The 19,328-nt window shown below is 39.4% G+C and overlaps 1 protein-coding gene across 7 annotated transcripts in view; it reads left to right on the forward strand.

Annotated features, from left to right (window-relative positions):
* The window catches only part of esrrga (estrogen-related receptor gamma a), a 151,264-nt gene that overhangs the window by 89,317 nt on the left and 42,619 nt on the right, over positions 1-19,328 (forward strand). For all 7 annotated transcript variants that reach the window (XM_030162072.1, XM_030162063.1, XM_030162054.1 and 4 more), the window contains exons 2-3: positions 2,153-2,311; positions 13,432-13,856. In XM_030162072.1, the coding sequence (XP_030017932.1) occupies positions 2,154-2,311; positions 13,432-13,856 (583 nt within the window). In that variant the 5' untranslated portion in view covers position 2,153. The remainder of the gene's footprint in view (positions 1-2,152; positions 2,312-13,431; positions 13,857-19,328) is intronic.

A 19,328-nucleotide genomic window follows, 5' to 3' on the forward strand; every position in this document is an offset into this window, starting at 1 on the left:
TTTTTTTGGCGTAATGCAGATGACTCACTGAAGTCGATTTAAACAGAATAAAAATATTTTGCACAGATGATTATAGTCATTTATGTTAGAATTTCACCTATAAGGATTTGTTCTTACTGTTTATTTCCAAAGTTGCATTTCATGAAGCATAGATAACTTCAGCCTTTAGGTGACTTTATTGTGTCTATGTGGTGGGATCTACAGCGATTTAAGTTGTACATATACAACTGGAAGGGCTGGGAAGGGGATTCGTACTAACATCATCACAAGTATATAGTACTGGATGTACCTTAGTCCGGTGTGACACCGGGACACTCCCCAATAAAAAAAAGGCAGTATTAAGTGTTGTCTGTCTATATAGCATTGTGACACCGCAACCAAAGCCAATAAGTGTCTGAAGCAGCAGCAGCAGCAAGATATCGATTCCTCCTATTCACCAGAGTGGAACTAAAACCTACATATTACACACTCGGGCCCTCCACCTCTTGCCGAGCCAACCCAGCTCTGTGGATGGATGAAGGTGTAGAAGAAAGAATGGCTGTCAAACAAGTGATTGGTCTGTCTGCCTGCCAGTCTACCTGGCCCACAGCGGGACAACGCCGTACATGTACACACAAATGTGTGTGTGGTAAACATGTGTCTATCCGTTTGTGACATATACCAACACCCTCGTATGTTTACTGATACACAGTGCCAGGCAGAGCTCACATACTAGAAAATCCTTCAAAAATTAAACCAACAGTAATGATAGAAAAACAAGGCTAAATAATAGCCTTTAAGTATGTCAGTGCCTTATAAAAACAAATATGAATTTCACTGTTTCTCCTGCAGCAATGTTTGAACACTAACTAAAAGCCTGAAACTAACTAAGAATAATTAAATGAACTTATCTGCAGTTATGCAAAAAAACATACTGTACATGTTCAGAATGCAAAGCATTACCTGAAGGCATCTTTTATGCATTTTACATTACTTTTACCATTATTACCAGTAGTGTTGTGACATCTGTTACCCATTCTGAATTGGTGTCTTATATTTTGTCCTCCTGTAATAAAGTGCTTTTCCGTCTACCAGCCTTGTGCCACTCTCCCCTGATACTTTTTGTTTAAATGTAGGCCACCCAGCCAATTTCATTATAAACTCTACCTCCTCTGACCCTGTCTCAGCTTTGACCTCTACTATAAGTACCATCCCTGTTTTCTCTCTGTTTTATTTAATTAATTTATTTTTTGCAAAGGATGATTTTGAGTCTATTGCCCGTGGTGACCTTATCACCCTGGCGACAGCTTCTCCCCTGACGACAGCGATGAGCTTGATTGACGGATAGCAGTCCCTCCTCCGGTGCTCTTACTTTTATAGTCCCTCAGTCTGAAAAGCCTTTTTCAGAGCTGAAACTGGTAAAACTGTACCGACGTTCAACACAGCCGGGGTGCGCTCGAATTAGCAGTCTGACGTATACAGTGATGCATGAGCACACTCGTGCAGAGAATTGTGTTTGACAGGAATTTGCAAACATATTTCTGAAAAAAATATTCTTGGATACTGATTCCAAGTTTATACTTGTGCAACTGCCTGCTTGTCGGCATGTTGGCCTTTGTGTCTTTCTTTGTCTTCCATCCTGTCTGTACTTTGCCGGCCTGTCTGTTTGCACTCTTTGTAACTATTGCTGTTTGTTAAATCATCTGCAGACAAATTACACAGACTGTGTTTCTGTATTCTTGTGTGTGTGTGTGTGTGTGTGTGTGCATGCCAACATCTGTGTTTGATTATTCTTTCACTAAATGTATTGTTTAATGAAAACAGTGTTTTCATTTTGTTTCCACACAAGTTAAAAATGTCATTTTTTAAACTTTACATTATCAGGGTTAAATATGTGAATACTTTGCTTTTCTATACAGTGCTTCACATTGGAAATACTAACATTAATGGCTGGTGATTATAAAAATAAAAAAACAAGTAAACAGAAGTAGGAGTTGTCAGTTTTGCATTTTGCACAGTGTTTGTTTCTCTTTATATTTTAATATCAACTTTTCACTGAAAATTTATGAATGTAAACCTTAAAGTACTGTTTAAGAGGCTGTGTTTCATCTGCTGTCTTTTTTCACAATTTTCACTGCCATCCTTCCTTTTCTCATTTTGCCCCCGCATACAGAATGAACTTATCGAAGGGGCCCTTGGTGAACAGCAGCAGTGAAGATAACTCTAAGTCAACTTTTGGTAAATGCGGCGCTGGCGCCTGGAGGATGCACCAGAGCTACGATCCACTGGAGGCCAACCACATGAGAGACGCACATGCCCTCTACAACCCCAGGTAAGACCGTAAAAACATGAGCAAAAGCACACAGAGAGAGTGAGCAAAAGTAAAAGAGAAAGGACTATGAATCTATGAATGTCTGAGGTTCAGGTTTACACAAAAGCCTCAGTCGACCTCTATAAACCTCAGATGAAAGAGGAAGAAAAGGCAAGCACTTTATGACATCAAACACCAGTGTTTTTAGTGGTTTGTGTGTGAGAGTGTGTGTTTCAGAATAAAGCAGCAAGAATGTAAGGATATGTTTGTGTCGCCATTTTTCTCAAGAATTGTGTTGTATTTAAACTTTCTGGAATATGAGCGACTATTCAGGAGCTTGTATGTTCATAATTAACACGCAGAATTAGACTGGCAAAATATATCCATCAATAAAAATATAGTTTATAATAAAATTAATAAATGAGGGAATCTGTTTGAATTTATTTCACTTCTTTCCCAGAGATACCACTAAAATATACTAAGACTGTAATAGATCGCATCTATTTGACCTTGACTTTCTACACAAATAAGGGATTGTCCATGCTTTAATTTTAAGTTAAATATCTTTTCACTCATTATTACATTTAGGCAATTAAACTATAGACCAAGCAGAAGAAAAATGAAGGCCTGATTGTTGTTTTTTTGTCCTTCTCAATGTTTAGAAGACTAATATGCGTTTTTAAAATACTGCACTAATGTAGAGACTGATTGTGTGAGCAACCCACATGGTTATTGCTTTTTTTTTTTCACTTAAAACACTCGTTTTATTTTGTTATGTTTCCAGTCTATATGGAGAATCACAAGAAAGCAGGATATAAGTTTTGACTCAAGGACACTTTAGTAATGCAAATATGTTGCAGCAGAGAGGATTTAAATTATATCATTTGGTTGAAGGACAGCCACTTTACATGTACTGTAATCCCCCATGCCATCTGCATGTGAAATAAAACTCAAAACATGAATGGCTTTAACCAAAGAAAAAATACATTTTAAAGTGGGAGGAAAACCATTCTAGGTTTGTGTTTTCAGAGTGAATTTGTGGCAGGTTACAGTGAGGGCTGCCGTAGTCCATTTTTAGAACATACACGGTAAATACGCAGTATGTTTCATGTTGAAACACAGCAAACACATGATGACGACAAGACCCGTTTTCTCCCTCTTCATATTTTTCCCTCTGTCTCTGCCTCGTTCTTCTTCTGCCTTTAAATATTCTGAAAGAGAGCCACATACCCAGATTGCAATTCTAGAACTGTAAGTACTATATATGTTTTGTGTATAATTAGCTCAACATCAGATTATAATCCTATTGTATGCAAATATAAATGTGAGTAAAAAGTGAGTTTAATACAGATACATTTTTTTTTATTTCGTTTTTTGTTTGTTTTTTTTTATTACTGGTTTGTTACCTGAGCATGGTTTGAGCAGGCACTGTCAAATAATTGACCTGATCTGACCTGACCTGGTCTGACTTTATAGATGTACTGTAAGAGAACGTTGTTTTGATAACTTACCATTACTGTATTTATTGGTCTTAACTGATGGACGTATTTAAGCTTGTAGTCATGCCTCAGTTTGTTTTGTCTATTTTCATTCTGCTTTGTGGTCGCACATAATGCTACATGATTTTATGTCTAACATGATTACCATAATTCATGTAACAACAATTTATCATATTGCTCTGCTTTTTTTTTTTTTTTTTTTTTTTTTTTTTTAACGTTATTAGCGTGATATTGATCAGTTCATTGTATAGCTTATGCAAAGCCGTATAATTTCAAGTATGTATGAGCATCTATGTATATGGCCGCTTCTGCGTACTGTAGACTGAAAGTCTTAGTCCAATAGGATTTCAGGGTTAGTCTGGGTCAAGCCAATTAAAGGTCTGGCATCCCATTCTCACGCAGACCCTCGGCCAATCACGAAGAAGAGTGTTACTAGTACAATTTGAGTGCATGTGTAGCTATATGTTGGCAGAAGTTGAAGTCTGGTGATAAGAGGTGTAAGGGTTTGCCAGGGGCTTGGGAGTCACGCCATAGCCAGAAGTTACACACTTCTTGCCCATACACACTATACTCACTGAACTGAGGTGATTAGTTTCTCTTCAATTGGCTCAACCTTCTGACTAAGTTAAACTAACAAAAATATATACTTTAACAGTGCAGTGAAGTACAAAAAAGTGAACTGCTTTAAATGTGGCATATTATATGTTATATAAATATGAAACACACAACCGAATAGTTATCGCTCCTGACTCTGTTCTTCATTCAAGCCACGGCTTGACAACATTTCTTGCATGCATTTTCTCTTCATTTAGTGTATTACTGTCACTTTTTCCTGTCTCTTAAAACAAACGTACTCAAAAATATTAAAATATAGATTTAGACGCACATGTACTTTAAGTTTTCTGACTAAATGTGGTGATGGAAATAGCGGCATAATAAACATGTGTTCATAACATACCACTGGTTGCAAAAAAAAAAAAAAAAAAAAGTAAGAAATATGGGCCATTGTTGGACGTAAACACTCTCATTCTCCATTCTAGTTTTAGTTGTTGCAAAGGAAAATCCATTTACTTGTTACCAAAAAATAAAAATAGCAGTTTCAAAGTATATGTTTATGTGATTTGATATTCCGTTTTTTGTTTGTTTGTTTGTTTGTTTGGTTGGTTGGTTGGTTGGTTGGTTGGTTGTTTTTTTTGTCACATGGCTCTCAAGACATTTTCAAAGTCATGTCATTTTAATAAAAAATATACTATATATCACTTTATTTCTTGTGTCTAACAGGAATTGAAGCTGTTCTGATTTCCGAAGAAATTCTTAATTTGTTTTTGGAGGTCTGCAGTTTTCATTGGACAGCAACAATATTATTCCTCTTTTTATTTAGGCCATCAAACCATGGGAATGTGATTAATGTCAGGCAGTCAGGGTGCGCTTGACTACACACACACACACACACACACACACACACACACACACATGCACACACACTTTGCTGTAAACTGAGCTCAATGTAATCATAATGATAAAGCAGATTGCCTTAACACACAGATGGGCCTCCCAACAGCTCCGTTTGTGTGTGTGTGTGTGTGTGTGTGCGTGTGTGTGTGTGTGTGTGTGTAAGTGTGGACAACGCTGATTGGATTGCAGATTTATAGAAGAGGATTACTGCTGGAGCACAGAGAGAGAGCAAGAGAGAGAAAAAGAGAGAGGGTTTCAGACACTCACCTCTCATTAACTTCCACCCCTTCACCTCAACTCGCCTTATTCCCAGTCATAGACAAACACGCGTATACACACACAGAAATATTCCCAGTCAAATGAATATGTTGAACCTCTTTTTTCAGGCTAATATATACTTATAAATAATTTTAACCTTAAAATGGAATGTCCGGACAAATAGCTGACAGTATTTACATGCATGTAATTTTCAGTCTTAGCGTCTGGTTTTCTTTTAATTATTTAAAAGGTAAGAATTTGTGAATTTTTGGTGCACGTTCAAGTTTTGCAGCTTTTTTTTAATGGAAAAATATGGGAACAAAAAAATAAAACCAGACAAAAAAAAAAAAAAGCCCCAGTTTAAAAAATAAAAAAAATAAACTGACACAGACTGGCATAAACAGTGTAACATGCATACACAGGATCAGAAGGAGACAATGAGAAAATAAACTAAGAATATATAATAGACAGCAAGATGCCGATAGTCCAAAAAGACACAGACAGACAGAAAGGCAGAGACAGTGGGCACTCCAGCAAACCTGATTATGACTGGATGTGAATTAGATTCCCTAACAGATGGTCTAGGAGCGAGGCTGTAAGGTGCACCAGCCAGCAGTGAGGGGGGGAGGAGGGGGAGGAAGGAGGGCAGAGGAGGCGAGAGCGGAGATCAGGAGGCAGAGGGGAAGAGTGTCAGCAGCAGCTTGTGACAATACAGATCATTTCATTTCAAAATGTGCCATGATGTGTATTCATCATTTTTAACACAGTAGGGAAATGGGAACATAAGCTCATAATTCGTGTTTTCTTATTTTACTGTTGTTTGCTCTTAAATCAAATATATTCACCTGGTTTTCTCCTGTGTTATATGAACATGTAAGAGTAATAAACTTAAGGTAGTAAGTAATTTTAGTGTTATATTTCCGTCCAATTCCTTATCATCCTGGGATATTCACAGTAAAATCAAACGCTAAGCAATGAGCATATTTAGGGACGTTTTCAGTCTTTTTACAGATGCAGTGCATTATTGTACGTACTCTGGGACTGCTTCCTCTCCCGGCCCCTGTGATGGATAGGTGTAAATCATCACAATCCTGTAGTGACAGCCCAATTTCCCCAAATCTGATCTGCTTAAAGAATGCAGCTTTGGCGCTCTGCTCACTTGAGTCTCCTCACTCTCCCTTCTCCTCTCCTCACTTCTCCTGCATTTCTTATTCTCCGGTTCTCTCCCTTCTCCTCAAATCTTGCACCATTATACTGCGCACACACAGACACACACACTTTTGCGGCATTGCGCTCTCTTTTCCTATTCCCTCCTAGTCTGTTTTTCTCTTCCTCCCCTCCCTTTGCTTCACCTCCCTCCCATGTCACATTTGAAAGCCCTGTCATATTTACTAGAGTGGAAATCCTCTTTCACCATCTGCTTAATAAAATGTGCTTTTAATCCGATAGGGGATATTTTATTTTTTTTTAAACACTTTTTTTTATTGTACTTCTCTGCAATATCATTTGAAACGGCACCTTGCCCAGGTCTCTCCAATTAAGTACGAGGGTGGAGACGGCACATCTCTTTGTACATGAACAGTTGAACATGGGTATGTGTGCATTTGCCTGTGTGCGCGAATGTGTGTTTGATATAAGTATCTGCAAGTATTTGGAGGAGCAGTCACACTTCTTTGTGATAACACAGGTAATCCATACATGCACACACAAATAAAAGCGAGACAAACAGTAACCTTGGTCAGTGACCTTTCAGCCTGCAGTGCACCTCTGGACAGATGCTACAAAGCAACAACATGTAAATAAATGTCAGCAATGTTTGCAGTCTCATCGAATCTAATGTCTTAGCGTAGATGCAGCTATATGAATTTAAATATATTGTAGTTTTCTTTCATTTCATCTTATAATTAGGAGGATTTCTTACTTTCATTTTTGCCACATCCAGAATTTTCTATAAAAGGTTAACCTAAGAAGAGGATGCATTCAGTAATTTCATTGATTTCCCCTCTTCAGTGTTTCCAGTAAAAAAGCTGGAGGTCACTGCAAGTACATGGTATGTATGACAATGGTCTGCCAAGCCCCAAAGTAGGATGAAATTAACCCAATTTCCTGTTCAGTGTGCACTAATGTATTTATTTGTTTATTTAGCAAATAACATCTTTTAATGTAGTTCACAGGCAGTTTGTGTTTAAGGTATTGTTATGTGCAGCGCGCTATATGGGAGCTGAGCTGTTGTAGAGGTTTGAAGCACTTACAGGAGACAACCACCCTCACAAATACAATGACACACCGCAGATAAAGGAGACAGGGAAAGAGAGAGACAAAGAGAGAGGTAAGGAGAGAGAGAGACATGGTGACAAAGATAGTGCCTGGCAGCAACACACTTATCAGCTACTGTTCCACAAGAAAATGACCTAAATCATCAAGATTCCCATCTGACACACACACACAGGGTTTGCACTGTACCGCTTTCTCTTTCCAACCTGAACAAGATCAACCTCTTCATATAGTTTTATGTACATACAGTCACCACAGCAACATTAGAGGAACTTTCAAGTGAAAATATCCTTTATTCAGACCATGTAAGACTCTGACATGGAGGCATTATGAATAAAATCACATTTCAATAAAAGGCGGAAAAAAGCAGTGCAGCAATATAAGAAGAAAATACGTGAAGCAGTTTTAACAAAACACCAAGTGAAGATTGTGATACAAGAAGTGCTTTGATATCTACAGACACAACATGACAGTTTGGAAAGCACATGATTCTTAATCAATAGCATTTGGCTGAGCTTGCCCTGTGTGTGCTATCTCCCACTGGTTATCCATTCACATCTAGAGAACGTGTGTGTGTGTGTGTGTGTGTGTGTGCGTGCGTGTGTGTAAACTTTATAAACCCCAGGTTGCACCATAACAGCTTCAGCCCCAGTAGAGCACCTTCGTGAGTCTTATACAATTCATTTCACACCTGTGTTTGTGGTTGTGTAGAGTATGTGGATAGCTGTGCACATGAAAGGTGTACATCACCATTTTGGTACCAGTTGGTCACATTAAGATTCATGCGGAGACACACAGACACAGAGATACACACATTCAAGAATATAGACCCTTGCTCGCATTTCCTCTACTCTGCTGGTCTTTACAACCCAACAGCCCATTGGGCAGAATGTGTTTTAGCCATTATCACATTGATTGTATGTAATCAGGGGTTTATTCTGCAGCCAATGAAGTGAATTACAGGTTTCCTGCCCGACTAACACTGTAACAATTGATCTGCTCCCCAGCGTGTGTGTGTGTGTATTTGTGGGGTGTGTGTGACGAGGTGCGGATGTACAAGAAACTGAAACAATGATAGAGTGTGTTTGAGTGTGAGAAGTAGACACGGAGAGAGAGAGAGAGAGAGAGAGATTGAGACCCAAAGAGAGCAGGAAGGAGAGGGCAAGAGAGAGCTCAGTAGGAGGGAGAGTGGTTTAGATTGACTGTCGCCACTGGAGTTTTCATGTTTTTTATTCATTTTGTCCCTGAAAACAACTATAATCTTCTACACACTGTGAGTCTATGGAGCTTAACTCAAACATGCTCGCTCACACAAACACACACCAGTGCTACACATCAACAGCAATCTCTCTGCTGCTCAATTTCAGGTCCTGAAACTATGCAGACGCCTTACATAATGTGCATGTAAAACAGAGATTTGTGTGTGTGTATGAACCAGTCTGTACAAAGGGTGTTCCCACTGTAATTTTAACAACAGCGGTAACACACTCCATTCAAAGTGAAAGTGTGCAGCCAACAATTCATGTGTATATGTGTACACACTCGCCAGTGCAGGTATCGAGCTAACAAGCTGACAAGCAGTTCAACAACCTTCCACAGATAGGAGGAAGTTGAAAAGGCGGTAGAATAGAAAAAGCGAGGAAATACTAAAAAATAAACATGAGTAGGGGGGCTGAAAAAGCAATTCCGTCTATTGATGAAATCATTGTATTCATTTGACTATGGAAATGTAAATGCATTTTACTGCTATTTTCTTCCTTACTCATTGATTTAATTCAATGCATTTTCTTTTTTTCCATCCTTACCTTACTCTTCATCCATCCAAAAGCATCTAGATAGACCTGTGTAAGGTTTTCTCTCTCTCTCTTTTTTTTTTTTTTGCTTATTGGACTGTGCGTTCTTATCAGCATCGAGAGCACAATGCTTGGTGTGATGGAAAGGTATTAGCCAATCCGTGGTAGCTACATTGTCAGCACTTCTCCTTTCTCTGTCTCTACTGCTACCACTTCTCTTCCGTCTCTGTTTTTCCATCTCTCCTGTTATGTGTCTTCTCTTCTCGTTTTTATTTCCACTTGAATTTGGTCCTGAGAATGCTGTCACGGCACAAGAGTGTGTCAATTTTGTACACTTGTGTGTTCTGGACTTATCAAATGTAGTTAGATGTAAATTAGCAATAAGTACTTTTTTAAAGGATCTTGGATTTGGATTGTTATACGGTGTTTTACATCAAAATCTATATTGTGTCAAAATCCATTTTGATTATATGGTTTCTGTTTTTTTTTTTTTAACCTTTTCTTACTTTGTCTTGCAAACTTCTAAATCTCTTCTCTTCTCTCCTCTCCTCTCCTCTCCTCTCCTCTCCTCTCCTCTCCTCTCCTCTCCTCTCTTCTCTTTTCATCTCATCTCTTTTCTTCAGCCTGGGGGGGGGGGGCAGTTTAGAGTTATTTTAGAATCAGTTTGTGTTTATGGCTGCCATCTAGTGAGGCAGCTGCAAAGAGATTATATATAATAAAATAGTGTGCGTCCACACAGAAACACAGACTAAAGGCGTGAGGCTGAGAGTAGTTGCTCTAATACGATGATTGTATGTTTGTCCCCGCCAGTTGTCAGGGCGCTGCATCAGCCCACCGCTCTAATGACAGCTTGTCATACCCTCCTTCCTTGAAAATACACAGAAAAAAAACACTCCTTTTTCCTGTCTTTCTTTTCTTCTCTTTTTTTCTCTTTTCTTTTCTTCCTTTCTTAGATTTCAGTGTCTTTTTTTCTCCTCATACCACCACATATTTATGTACCCTCTTTCATGAGTTGCCACACTTTCCTTCAAGAAGTACGATGGAAAAAAAGAAAGAGAAAATGACAGGGATCGAGCTGGAAATGGAGACAAGGGAAGGTGGTAATCTTTCTGGTGTGTGTGTGTGTGTGTGTGTGTGTGTGTGTGTGTGTGTGTGTGTGTGTGTGTGTGTGTGTGTGTGTGTGTGGTCACCCTCAGTAAGGAACAAGTAAATAGTCTTGCTGAATATTTGATGCATGCTGGAACTGAAACAGCAGCTTTTGTCCCTTTGCCTAGGTTTCTTCTGAAATTGTTTTGCATCGTCTTCACTGTACTTGTTAATTTTTATTCCAAGCAATGATATACAAAAGAAGAGGAATAAACAGTTTACTTACACTAGTAGATTTACTCTCATTTTAGTGGTTCAAAGAAACTTTTTTTTCATGAGGGATAACAATGCCAAAATGACAGGGAAAATGAAATTTAAAATGATTTCTCACTAACAGCATTAAGGAAACAGCTAATACTTAAATCTGATTACTGTTCCTCTTTGTGTTTTTCTGTAATCGTCTCATAACACACTGCACGTCTTTACCCCCTTGTGAAAATACAAAAAGAAAAAAGAAACACACTCTTTTTCCTCTTTATTTAAATCTCTTTAAATACTTAAAACATCAAGAATTGATAAAATAAAAGAGCCAAACCCTTCCTCTTCTCTCCATACTCATCCAAGGAGCAGACAGGCACAATAAGACTGCTCTTTCAGCACTGAGCCGTCGCTACATAGCACCATAATTATACTGATAACATACATACATAAATGCATTCAACCTCTCGCTCAGCACAGCGCACTCGCTGTGATTTCTTAATCTTCTTTCCTCTACTCCTCTCCTCTGCACGCATGTGTTCTTTTTATTCTTTTTATTCCTCCCCCTTTGACTGCCATTATTTTTCATTTATAAGCAGAGTAAGGGTGTGGGAGAGAGAGCACAGAGGAAAGATATGAGAGAGGGAGAGGAGGATTGCTAAGGAAGAGAGAAAAGAGATAGATGAGAATTTGAGAGAGAGAAGGGGAAAAAACGCCTGAGATCTTCTGGCACTTAAACTCTTTCACTTAATGGTACTCAGAGGGATTGACGGTTGAAGGGAGGGGGCACAAAAGAGCATAAAGAGTGAAAAAGGAGAGATTAAATCATCACCATCACATCATCTACTTAAATGGGTGTACTTTCTTTTCCTGTCACAACTGTTTTTTTCCTCATTTTGCCCAACAAACCTGTGCAGTCTCTCTCCGTCACATCACTTCTCCCCATCTACATTTATTTATTTTGCTTCATTCACCTCTTCCTCACCTTTCCTGTGTCCCCTCATCAACTCTCTCTTTTCCTTATTTCGATGATTCTCCATGATTTGTATCCAAACCTTTCTTAACTAAAGGCCTACCTTAGCATCAGATTAATGGATTTATAGACATTGGTGAAAGCCACGATTAATGGAGTCACGGAATTAAAAGAAACCTGCAGCGAGGGGAGGAAAGGGAAGACGGAAGGGATAAAATATATGATGAAAAAGGGGGGGAAAGGCCAAAGTATTGTACATCATAAATGTCATGTCACTTTATGAAAGGAAAAATTGGCTCTAAAGAAATGTCTGAATTTGAAGGAAATTTGTATTTTGTCTCGCAGTACGCTGTAGCTTGTGGAACAGGACAGCTTTGGCACTTCAAACACATTAAAACACCATGGTACATTTAAAACAGAGCAACCAGAAACTACTGTCTGCCATTAGTCATCGTAGCTGACCCCCCCTCCCTCTCTCTTTCTCCCATTCTGTCTGTCTCTGCCTGTCTCTCCACCTGTTTTCTGGACTATATCCATTCCCCATTCCCCCACCCTTCCTTCACCAACTGGCTTCACTGTCAAGGCGCTGTCTGTGTTTTATGGGTCCCTGTAGAACAGGGATCTTTTACAGGCCGACTGGACTTTAGAAGCCCCTCGTTTAGCAGCATCCTGCCTTAATTAAAAACCCCTTTTGTGCTTTCTGCCTTTAACAATGAAAAGAGAGAGACGGGAGTGAGGGCAGGGTTAAAGGAATAGAGAGTAGTAATGCAAAGAGGAGAGGAAAGAGAGAGTGGGCAGACAGAGAGAGAGAGAGAGAGAGATGGCAGTGAATAGGAAGTGATAGGGATACAGGCAGATAGATAGTAAGGTAGACAAAAGGAGGGGTGGAGAGATACGGACAGAGAGAAGATAGCTGTTAATTACAACTGCCATTAACAAGACACCAGTAAGCCTCCTTGGGGAGAGGAGGAAGGAAACGCAGGAGGGGAGACAGGGAGAACTACAAGAGATGAGAAGAGGAAGACAATAACATTTTGGCACTGAGTACAAGACAATATCTTTCTCTTACTTAGTTTTTTTTATGTTTTGTATTGCACATATTCTCCTAACTAAAGTGTGTGTGCATGTGTGTGTTTGTGCATGTGAGCATCATGTATGTGCGAGGCTGTCTTTGGGATGATTGAGCAGCAGAGAAGCTGCTCACTGATTACCTTCATGTAGAACAAGCCGCTATTGACTGGAGAGTGACGGATGACCATCGGCCTCAAGCATGTGTATGTGTTTGTGTGACTGGGTGGTAGTATAAATCCCTTCCTCTCTGCCACTACTTAAACTACAATACATCTGTTTGTTTTTTGCTTTAAAGTCTTTTTTCCTCTTTCATTTATAACCAGTATATAACAATGAAATGCAATGGTTTAAATGTAGGTGTGTGTATTACATACCTTTCTGTTTCACAAACCTATTTCCATTATCTAAAGTTTGTATATGTATTTATGTGATACTTCACTCTTCTTCCCCATTTCTTCTGTCTTACTCTTTTAGGCTTCTCTGCAGAATGTCCAGTAAGGAGCGCCACCTTGAGTCAAACTGTCCGTCCTCTTACATAAAGACTGAGCCGTCTAGTCCTGCCTCCCTGACTGACAGTCTAAACCATCACTCCCCTGGTGGCTCCAGTGACGCTTCAGGCTCCTATTCATCCACGATGAACGGTCACCCAAATGGCTTAGACTCCCCAAGTCTCTATGGTTCCAACGCAGGGCCCCTGGGTCCCGCTGGTGGACCTGGATCGAAGCGTTATGAGGACTGTTCATCAACTATTGGGGAAGACTCACAGATTAAATGCGAGTACATGTTGAATTCGATGCCCAAAAGGCTGTGTCTGGTGTGTGGGGACATTGCGTCAGGGTACCACTATGGAGTGGCATCTTGTGAGGCCTGCAAGGCTTTCTTCAAACGCACTATCCAAGGTTGGCTTTCATTTTATCTTTATATCTGAAATCATCACATTTATCTATGTGTCAACAGTTTTGTCTCATATGCCTTCTTTTTAGTGTTTATGGTTTTTCACAAGGCCGCTTATTTAGTTTTTCTAGTATTTTAGGTCATTATTTAAAAGCAAATATAGACTGAATGATGAAGTGTGATTTGATCTAATATTTGGCCTCAAGAACTGTTTGTTTTTTTAAGTCCAGTTTGCAGTTGTTGATTTGACTTTTTTCCAATTCCAGTTAGACACAGTACAATAATTGGAAACATTACAACTTTACATGGAACTTGAATAGGAATGTTTCTCCTATTTAACAAAGTGAACTTCCTTAAAAATACACAGATTTTAGAATTAATGAAGCATAATTTAGTTTTAGAACAAAATACAATAATCAAATGCGCTTTCATAAGTATATGCATATATTCAAGCCATTTTACAGTATCTACTCCTCTTTCTTCAATGTGTAGGGGTTTCTTGTTTTATTTTTAACCATCGGTCGTATGTTAGTTCAAAGCAGAGACAAGGAGAGATCCAGGACATATGATGAAAGCCCCAGGCCAGATGTGAACCCAGATTTTTATACAGTACGAGTTTCTGCTAAATGTGCCACCACGACACCCACTCCTAGTCTATTTTTTCTTTTCCCTTTTTACATTCAGCTTGTTCTCATATATGCACATGTACGCACGCATCCAACTCTCAGACCTCCGCCTCTTTTTAACCCTCAACCTTGACCTCTTCTTCATCAACAGCAAAGAGTAATTTCCAGGTTGTGTTTGCATTCCCAGATCTAGCTGCTAATGCCTCACAGGAGTGTTTGCCATAAGCCTGTTGTCTAGGTGATAACGCAGAGTCAGAAAAAGGTCAGAGGTCGTGTCAGAGGGTCAGGAGTTCAGGTAAGGGGGTAAAGGAGAGAAGGGATAGAGCAGTAATCCACATGATGAGAAGAGTACCGGGAATTAGGCTCAGTAATCCTTTGCTTGTCTCTTGTTAGGACGCATAGGAAGTACACCTGAAAGTTTGAGCACAAATTGAATGAGTATCTCGGTTTCAAGGGGGTGATACAAGCTCGAAAACACAAAACAAAACAGAAATGCAGAACTTTTTTCAACTATTGTATAAGGAAATTTGTTAAAAAAGCCAACGAACATATCAAGTATCAAGAGCTATTAAAGCAGTTTGACTTCAAATATTATAATCAACTCGGTATTGAAAGGAAGTGGAAATTGAATGTGTAAACAGTTTATTTTAATTAAAGAAAATAAAGATCATTTAAAGCAATGGAAAGAAGAAACAGATGTCAAAAAAGAGGAAGATTGTTCTATTTGTGAGGCACTTTGTATAGAAATTACCTTAAACATTCAAAGGATGAAGAACAAGAGTTATAATATTGAGTGGATATGAAGTCTAGAACCAGTAAGTCTTTCAAGTAATAAGGATAATCAGAAAAAAACAGAAAATTTATATATGAAATAATTATGAGTTCTATATTGTCATTCAAGAACAATTACAAAATGATATACACAGATATTTGGATTATGTTCTAGTGCTCAGCTGCACCATTATATCCCTCCTTTACTCCCTCACATACAGTAACTTGGAAGCACTTTAATCAATACTTAATTTAAGAAAGTTATACAACTAAAAATGTCATTTTGGTAGTAATTTTAAAAGACTTGTTCTATGATTAGCCGTTTTTGTGTCTCAGCTGGCAGCACAAGCTTGTTTTCACCCAGTCTACCAATGGAATAACCAAGCCACCAGCCAGCCAACATTGATCCATTTAGTCTGTCAGTCAGTCAGTCAGTCATATCAGACAGGATTCATCTATCTGCCGTTCCATCCATCCACCTATCTGTCGCTGCTTTCTTTCTCCTCCGATAAGCAGCTTTCCCAGTAAAGCCCCAGAGAGAGAGGGAGAGAGATGGTGTGGGGGTGTGGAAGTCTTACATCCAGTAGATGGTCACCAGTATGCAGCGATGACCTGTATGTGTTTATTATGGGATGAGATCAGGACACAGTGCAATCCTGACAAAGAGATTGAAGCACAGCACAGACATGCAGAGATAAAAGCAGACACACACAAACTCACAGATGCCCATTCACACATGGACACCAACACACATGAATGGAGGGTGCACTGACACTCACACATATGACCTTGTAATCACTGTATATAGGTTTAACCCCTGATTCATTTGTTATCGGCGCAATGTCTAATAGTTGACCAATTCCACCTGTCTCATTTCATTTAGAGAGCTTGTTAAAGGCCACATAGGTGGGGGCACAGTAACAGATTAAATACAAGATCCCAGCAAACATATAGATATGATGCCTCGTTGACAGTAGAGTCTCTTTGGTGTTTGACCTTGACTAGAATCAAAGCCATGCTCTGTTCTCCTCACTGTTGTTGTCTCATTTTCACTCCATTTGTAATCCTCCCTTCTCCTGTAGTGGACATGTTGCAGATCAAGTATGCCAGAGTTATAGGTTATGGGTCATGACTTTTCAAAGCTAATCACACAGTCATTGTCACGCTAGTGAAGAAATACATTACTGTTAACCGCAAAAGTATAAGGACAAGGAATACACAGACAATCTGAAATAAAATCATACTGTCCAGGTCTGTATCTATGCAAAAATAAATAAAATATGCTACATGTGCATTTGGAAATCACCAATTGTCAGTGTACAGTGCACAGATAGAGCAAAATTAATAAGTATATAATACAGTAAAGTGGTTTTTGAAACAAATTTTCCTATGAATCGATTGTATTCACATTCTTTGCTACAGTGCTACTGTTAATATTGGTTTGGATACAGACTGAGCTTCTTGGATCCACTGGAACAAATGGGTCATGACATTATCCTTGGCTATCACGCAAGCCAAACTCATCTACAGACAGTTCAGGTGTGTGTTAGCCCACGTGTCTGTGTGTGGGCTTGTGTGCATCCATGTAAATGAGTGCAGGTTTTATGTGTATGTCTGTGTGCATATGCCTGTGTTTATGCGTGGATGTGTGTCGGTGTGTGTACCTTGGCTTGGAAGCAAGGCCAGGCTCAGATGGGCAGTGGCAGACATATTGGTATGTTTCAACCCATTAGCCAATAAAACTGCAGGTAATCACCAAAAAAACACCTCCAGCTGGACAGGGAGGAGAGGATGGGGTGAGAGGAGAGGAGAGGAGAGGAGAGGAGAGGAGAGGAGAGGAGAGGAGAGGAGAGGAGAGGAGAGATTCTACATCTGTTTGGGTAAACAATAAGTTTAGACAAGGAATGAGCGAAAGAGGCAAGAAATGGGAGGACGAACTGGGCACATGGATGTAGGAAGGAATTAGTCTAGTGGTTGCGGTGTGTGTGTGTGTGTGTGTGTGTGTGTGTGTGTGTGTGTGTGTGTGTGTGTGCGTGTGTGTATAGGTGTGTGTGTGTGTGTGTGTGTCGCTGCATGGAGGAAGTGGCTCTGGCAGCTGCTGTTTCTGTGGCGTCAGTCCAGCGACACCTGACAACCTGCATCTATCACTCCCTTATTGAGAGAGAGGGATAAAGGGGAGTGAGGAGGAGGGCAAGGTGTGGGAGAGGGAGGGATGGAGCAATGAAATAGGAAGAGAGAGTCAGCAAGAGGGGAAAAAGGTAGATGAGAGCAGAAAAGAGGAGGATGGAAAAGGCGATAATGATAGAGAGCAAAGGAATGAATGAAAGGTGAAAATATGTAAAATGGGACCAGAGAATATGAGATGAGTTCTGTGAGACAAGAAAAAGGACACATCCATCATCACCACCTAAAATATAATACATTTACATATACAAATGCATGTTTGTGTGTTTTACATACAGTAGCTGTATTGTGTTTAATTCAGATCTGGTCCAGGACATCCATTTCTATGCAGTTAAACTCTATAATAAAAATCTGGGGTAGCCTGTAAAGAAATGAAAAGGTTTGGAGCTTATATGAGAGGTGTAATTCTAGGAAAAGGTAAAAGACGCAAAACAGAACCAGGCTAAGATTGCAGGCTTATGACACAAACATTCGTATTTCACAGTGTGTACAATGATGGTCAATTGTCATGCAGCAGGTGGACATACTCACACATCTCAAAGGAGATTGCAAGGGATTTGAGGCCCTCCTATATCCCCTCACTCCACCCCAACACACATGCACTCAAACACATGTTATACAAAGAAGCCTCCAAGAACATTTCTGCTTTAAGCCTGTCCCTATGACACTGTGATATAAATCTCTCTTTCCTAATTCCTAATATGAACAGTATGTATATGTTTGAGAACACAAAAGACAAAAGGTGAAATACAGTGGGATTTTCATTGTGGAAGCTCTTTATTGCACTTATTCATTAAGCATTGCTTGTCTGCTTTGCATTGCTTGGTAAGTCCCATTACTGACTAACCATTAAACCGCACATTAGCACATCTAATCTTATGTCTAACTACAGTGTGGGTCCCTAATTGCTGAATTAATCTGCTCCTCCTGTACCATCAGCATTTAAAAGTTGGGTATAAGCTAACTAGTCCCATTAGTAGTGTTCATTAGACTGCTAGATTGTAAGGATCCCTCAGCATTTAGGATGTTTAGCCTTTACTTTAACTAACAAGCCCGATAAATGAGCATCTTGTTACCCATTAAGAAACACTTGTGCGTTTAGCCTTTTTCCTAGCTAACTAGCCCCCTTAATCAGCCCAGTAATGAGAAACATCCTCTGCACAGCAGCAGTCAATAGTAATCACTGTTTACTCTGTTTCAGAGGGAGATGCATTGGCTTGCAGCTGTACTGTAGTTGTCAGGTGGGCATGGGAGGTAGAGAAAAGGGATTTTTTTTTTTGTTCTCACCTCATCACAGCTCATACTGGAGATAAAGATGACTTCCTGAAGAGCAAACCTGTTTGAGCTATTTCCTACAAGTCCAAACTGTCCTTAGAGATCAGGAAAAGTGCTTTTCTTTTGACCTGAGTTACTCAGTGGGAGAAGTGAGTTGAACTGGGGGAGAAAAAGGCTGAGAATTACTATAATAAAACAGGACAATAAAAAAATGGACAGGACATCAAAGGCACAGTAGATGGTTGACAATGATGGGTATCAGTGATGATAAAATACACAAGGAGGAAAAAGATAAATGACAATGAAATGGTAGAGTAAGTAAAGGTGGAAAAATGTTAATTATTTATTGCAGAAAAAAGAAACAAGCAAACGAAAAAAAACCAGATAAGATTAAACTAAGCTGTTCGTTAATGCTAGTATATTTAATATTCCAATAAGCAGTTTGGTTAACCCAATGAAGAAACATAAAAAAAGTGGGACAGAAGGCAAAGGTAAAAGTTGTCTCAGCTCACCTGCATGCTGCTGTAGGTTGTCAAGTTAATAGACTTACAGCAGCTAATAATCTTAGCTTGAGCTCTGTAGCACTGTGAGTGAACTGTGTCTGGTCACGCAAACTGAGCT

This window comes from Sphaeramia orbicularis, chromosome 3, assembly GCF_902148855.1.
Source record: "Sphaeramia orbicularis chromosome 3, fSphaOr1.1, whole genome shotgun sequence".
Taxonomy (NCBI): domain Eukaryota; kingdom Metazoa; phylum Chordata; class Actinopteri; order Kurtiformes; family Apogonidae; genus Sphaeramia; species Sphaeramia orbicularis.